Source organism: Ziziphus jujuba, chromosome 2, assembly GCF_031755915.1.
Source record: "Ziziphus jujuba cultivar Dongzao chromosome 2, ASM3175591v1".
In the NCBI taxonomy this organism is placed as follows: domain Eukaryota; kingdom Viridiplantae; phylum Streptophyta; class Magnoliopsida; order Rosales; family Rhamnaceae; genus Ziziphus; species Ziziphus jujuba.
In genome coordinates, this window is record NC_083380.1 from 8925417 (window position 1) to 8930404 (window position 4988).

The 4988-nt window shown below is 27.0% G+C and overlaps 1 protein-coding gene across 1 annotated transcript; it reads left to right on the forward strand.

Moving 5' to 3' along the window:
• Window positions 1-246: 246 nt before the first annotated feature.
• Window positions 247-2572, forward strand: LOC112491671 (bidirectional sugar transporter SWEET14-like). Its single transcript, XM_048474639.2, has 5 exons — window positions 247-329; window positions 421-634; window positions 1109-1267; window positions 2078-2197; window positions 2387-2572. Exons 1-5 carry the CDS (start codon window positions 247-249, stop codon window positions 2570-2572), a joined length of 762 nt encoding a protein of 253 aa, XP_048330596.2.
• Window positions 2573-4988: the final 2416 nt, after the last annotated feature.

Consider the following 4988-nt stretch of genomic DNA (forward strand, 5'->3'; position numbering starts at 1 on the left):
ATATAGGCGTGAAAACTTCCTTTAGCCAAAATGAAATATATATATATATATATATTAGTAATTAGGCTCACATCAATTTTTTTGTTGTTAGTCTTTTAATATATTAAAGATTATAATTTAAAATTTTAAAAGTGATTAAATATAAATTTAATTTCATATATACAAAAATTATATTCGGAGCAAATAAACTTTGTTGGTATATATATATATATATATATATATTAGTACTTTTACAAATGAATGAGAATGATTTCTTTCTTTTTTCTGGGTTTTCTTTTGGCTTTTATTGTAGGCAATATAATCACTTTCTTGGTCTACCTTGCTCCAATGTAAGATTATATAGTTTTTACTCTTCTATAAAACTTGATCTGATCATGAAGAGCGTAATATTGGTAACCATCTGATCTATGTTGTTTGCAGCACAACATTTCACAAAGTATACAAGAAACAATCTACAGAAGGATTTCAGTCACTTCCTTATGTTGTTGAACTATTCGGTTCGATGTTGTCAATATACTATGCAATCCTTAAACAAGAAGTACTTCTTGATCTCATCGCTATAAACTCAGTTGGAAGTTTAATAGAGACCCTCTACATTGCCCTTTTCCTATTTTTTGCACCCAAGAAGTCTAGGGTACTTTACTTTTCGTCTCCTCACTTAATTATTAAGTAAGATATCTGTTTGGCTATATTTATGTTTTCAAAAAAAATATATATATATATGGTTCTACTATATTAGTTTTGCACACTCACAGTATATATAATGGACATACCTTTAATTATATGTACTATATACATTAAATTAAATATGGTAATACATGTGTTTCAGGCTTAGTCCACCATAATATCGTTATTATATAATATATATATATATATATTGGTGAATAAATTATATATATATCTGATGTATTTATGGTGTGGATGTCTATACTATAAATCATGTTAGTATAGACACTAAGATTATTGTTGATAATAGTTCTTGGATTGACAATAATTATTTTTATTTTCAACTATATCTATAAATTTCTATGATGTCGATATCAACACTATAGAATTTATATATATATATATATTATGATTGAATCAAATATGGTTTTGGAAATTGCAGATGCAGACAATACATCTAGTCTTGTTGATTGCTCTTGGTTATGGTTTGATGGTCATATTGACTCTATTCCTAGCAAATGGTCATAAGCGTATCCAAATTGTGGGATGGATCTGTCTAATATTTAATCTTATTGTATTTGCAGCTCCACTTTGCATAATGGTAAGCATGTAAAACCTATTTATATATATAGAGATAAAGTTTTACTATTTGTCATTATTAGTGACGATAACTATTTTATATGGTAAATTTTAATTGACATATTTAATTATATTGTTTTTTATTTTAAAATTCTAAATATAAACCATTTAATGGTAATAATTTAAATTGTCAAATGGTATATAAGTTTCATTTGTAGTCATTCATGATAAATAGTAATTTTCATGTATATTACTTGTAAAGTTTTTAATCAATATTTATGATAAATTATCATGGATATTGAAGTGGTTGAATCCAACAATTGATAAAACATGGAAAATTGAAAATTTTAATTCCATATTTGATTTAAACTTTATATCTTTTTTTATTGTTAGATTATATCATTTTAATAATTGGTTATGAATATTGGATGAAACCCTTGGTATAAAGAATACACGAGATTTGCTAAAAAAAGGTGAGTCTCATATACATAGAAAGCATAATGCCACATAAGCCGGATAAATCAAAATTTAATTTGGAGTCCTCTGCACATTTTCTCCACTCTTTTCGTAATTTTTTTTTTCTTTCTCTTTTTATTTATTTATTTTTTTGTCATCTCTATATTTTTTTCACTCGAGCCACCTACATACCAATTTCACATGGTTTCTCCAAATCCATAGCCAGCAGCATTATCCACAAACAATAGCATCCCACATCTGAAAAGTGAGAAAAAAATTTTTTTTTCCAATCTCTATATAAATTTATATCTATATATATATATAGCACATCTTCTCCTTTTCTAAGATTTCTAACAACTTTGGTAATATTTTGTAGAGAAAAGTCATACGGACAAGAAGTGTCGAGTTCATGCCTTTTCCTTTATTGTTTCTCCAGACGTTAGGCGCTGTTACGGGGTTCTTCTATTGGCTTTTGCTCAAGGATTACAAATTCGCGGTATACACAATTAGTCATGCATGTATATATATATATACAACATTCTCTTCCTATATATCTATATATATTAATTTGTCCTCTTAGCTTTTGCCCAGTTATGTTCATGCTCATGTTTTTAATTATCTTATTAAGAGTACTATGACTTATTTTCCTTTTGTTTCCCTTCAATTCTTCCCTGGATCAAAACAGTTTGCAAACGTACTGGGATTTATTTTCGGAATTGTTCAGATGGGGCTTTATATAGCCTACAGGAACAGGAAGGAAATTTCGCAGGAGCCAATGGTTAATCCAAGACGCAACCAGGCAGTTCTGCAACCAAATGATATTGCTGAAAATGTCATAAATATTATTGAAGATGATAATTTCTTAAGGTAAAGATTGAAGAAACCAAGGAAAAGCATGAATCAGATCTCAGTCCCAGTTTACTTGATTGAAACTAGTTGTAAATGGGAGGGAACATTTACTTTATTGTAATTTGAATCATGTGTATCTAATTTTCTTTTTTCATCTTGTTTTAATCAAAGCCTTTAATTATCAATAAATATATATATAGTGTTGTTTTTGTCGTCTTGTAATAATGGTTAACTTATGTGGTAAATTTTAATTATAATTTTATTATTTTTTATATTTAAATCCTAAAGGTTAATTTTTTAATGGTAACAATTTAAATTGTCATATGATATATAAATTATATTAGTGATCATTTTTATTTATTTAATTAAAAAAGATTACAAGGATAAATGTTAGTGTAATCTTGCAACTTGATTAGTAACTCATGCATATTGATTAGAAAATATGGGCAAATATGTATATATATATATATATATATATATATATTTCCATAGATATGATGGAACCTGTGTAAATATAATATGTACACATATATTTATAGTTCCCTAAATATTATCAATCCCCATTCTAAACAAACTTTCGTACATGAACCTGGCTATTTTGATTATAAGTATGTTGGTTTATAAAAAAAAATATATATGTAAAATAATATGCACCATATCAATATCATGTAAAACAACCCAAACAAGTAGTCTTAGGGTATTTTTTTTAAAAGAAAAAATTCATGCCTTTTAGAAATCGGATTAGAACCGAAATACCCTTAGCCATTTATAATATATATATATATATATAGTAATGCTACATGTATAAAAATGTTCACTAAATTTATTTATCGAATAGTACATGTTAAAATATTATTAATTGATATATTTATATAATATAAATATAATGAATATTTTACTAAGTCTAGCATTATAGATATATATATATATAAATTGGAAAGAGAATTTTAAGTTATTACTAAGGATAATTGATAAAATTAGTGAGAATTTTTTTACTTTTGTTTATTTATTTTTTATGTGGGTCGGGATGCATAATAGAAAATTATTAAATTTAAAAGAAATAGGTGGGAAAGTTGGAACTATTCCTATTAATATGCTATTTTGAAATTCTTAAATATATATATATATATATATAAAAATTTATCTGGTACAAAACTTAATTTAATTACTTTGAAAGAAAGCTTGGTTGATGAAGAAGTTCCAAAGCTTGAATACCTGAGAAAATACAATGTACTGTGTCATCGTCCCTCCTCCTCCGACAATCAAGTCAAAAAGCTTAAATAACTTCCCTCAATGCGGTGAATGCACCACCTTTGTTATACTCACTCATGCATGTAGTCAATACATGGCTTTTTGGCTTCGTTTTGGTGTGGCCATGCTGCGACTTTTATAGTCTCGAGGTGGCTTTGCGTAGATACACAAGTGCGGGTTGTCCCTCGAATTATGGGGATTGTCCGGCGCCAAATGCATTGGTAGATGTTATCCGCCTGTGTATTTGCTTTTTTAGATAGAGTTGACTGCATGGATTTGGAGACCAAATTCTCAGCTTCATACTTTAGGCCTTTTTACTTATTTGGGCCGAACCATGTATTAGGCCCCCAAAACATCTTTTATGGGCCCAATTGAGCATGTCCTTAGACTGACTTTTGACCAAATACTATTGGAGGAAAACTTATTAATAAAAAAAATTAGATTCTTTCAACAATTCTTAAATTGAGCCTTTTTTAAGTTTTTCTTTTGGGCCGTTCTCCAGAAATTTGTTTCATGAAAATTTATTTATTTATTTATTTTTAAATGTTTGGTTAGTAATGAAAAATTTAGGACATTTAATAATTAAATTAATTTGTGTTTTAAAATTTATGATAGATTTGTATTTAATAAAATATATAAAGTAATTAAAATAAATAAATAAAAAGTTTGGATTAAACTATTTGGAAAAATGGTATCATGTGTATGCCAAAATGATATTTTTGTTAAATTAAAATAATTTATAGTATTTAGTTGGTTTAAAGGGAACAATATGTTACAAAATAATCATGGTTGAAGGATTATTTGTTATTTTAATAGTTTAAAGGTTATTTATAAGTGTCAAATAGTTCAATATGGTTTATCTAATTTAACCCTAATAATAATAATAATAATAATAATAATAATAATAATATGATTATTATTATATTGTAATTAAAAAGTTTTTTAAGAATATTATAGGAAACAAATCACTTTCAGCTTCCAGAGCTTTGTCTTGAAATATCTGCTTTTAACAGGACGAAAGGAGACGGGTGGGTAATGGAAAAGCTTCAGTGGAGGTTTTTCAAACAGCTGAAGACATAAGCTTGAGAGCCATTGGAAGAAGAAAGACATACCAATTCCTGAACTAGTGGAACAGAAATTCTCTGGCCAAGTGAAATCAGTTGCCCAAGAATTCATTTCAGAAATTC

What these genes read in the sequence shown, in the direction of transcription:
- LOC112491671 (XM_048474639.2), top strand. Translation starts at nt 247, where the DNA reads ATGATTTCTTTCTTTTTTCTGGGTTTTCTTTTGGCTTTTATTGTAGGC. An exon ending in CAGCTCCACTTTGCATAATG is followed by an intron (nt 1,268 to 2,077) that starts GTAAGCATGTAA and finishes AATATTTTGTAG; the next exon opens with AGAAAAGTCATACGGACAAG. An exon ending in TCAAGGATTACAAATTCGCG is followed by an intron (nt 2,198 to 2,386) that starts GTATACACAATT and finishes GGATCAAAACAG; the next exon opens with TTTGCAAACGTACTGGGATT.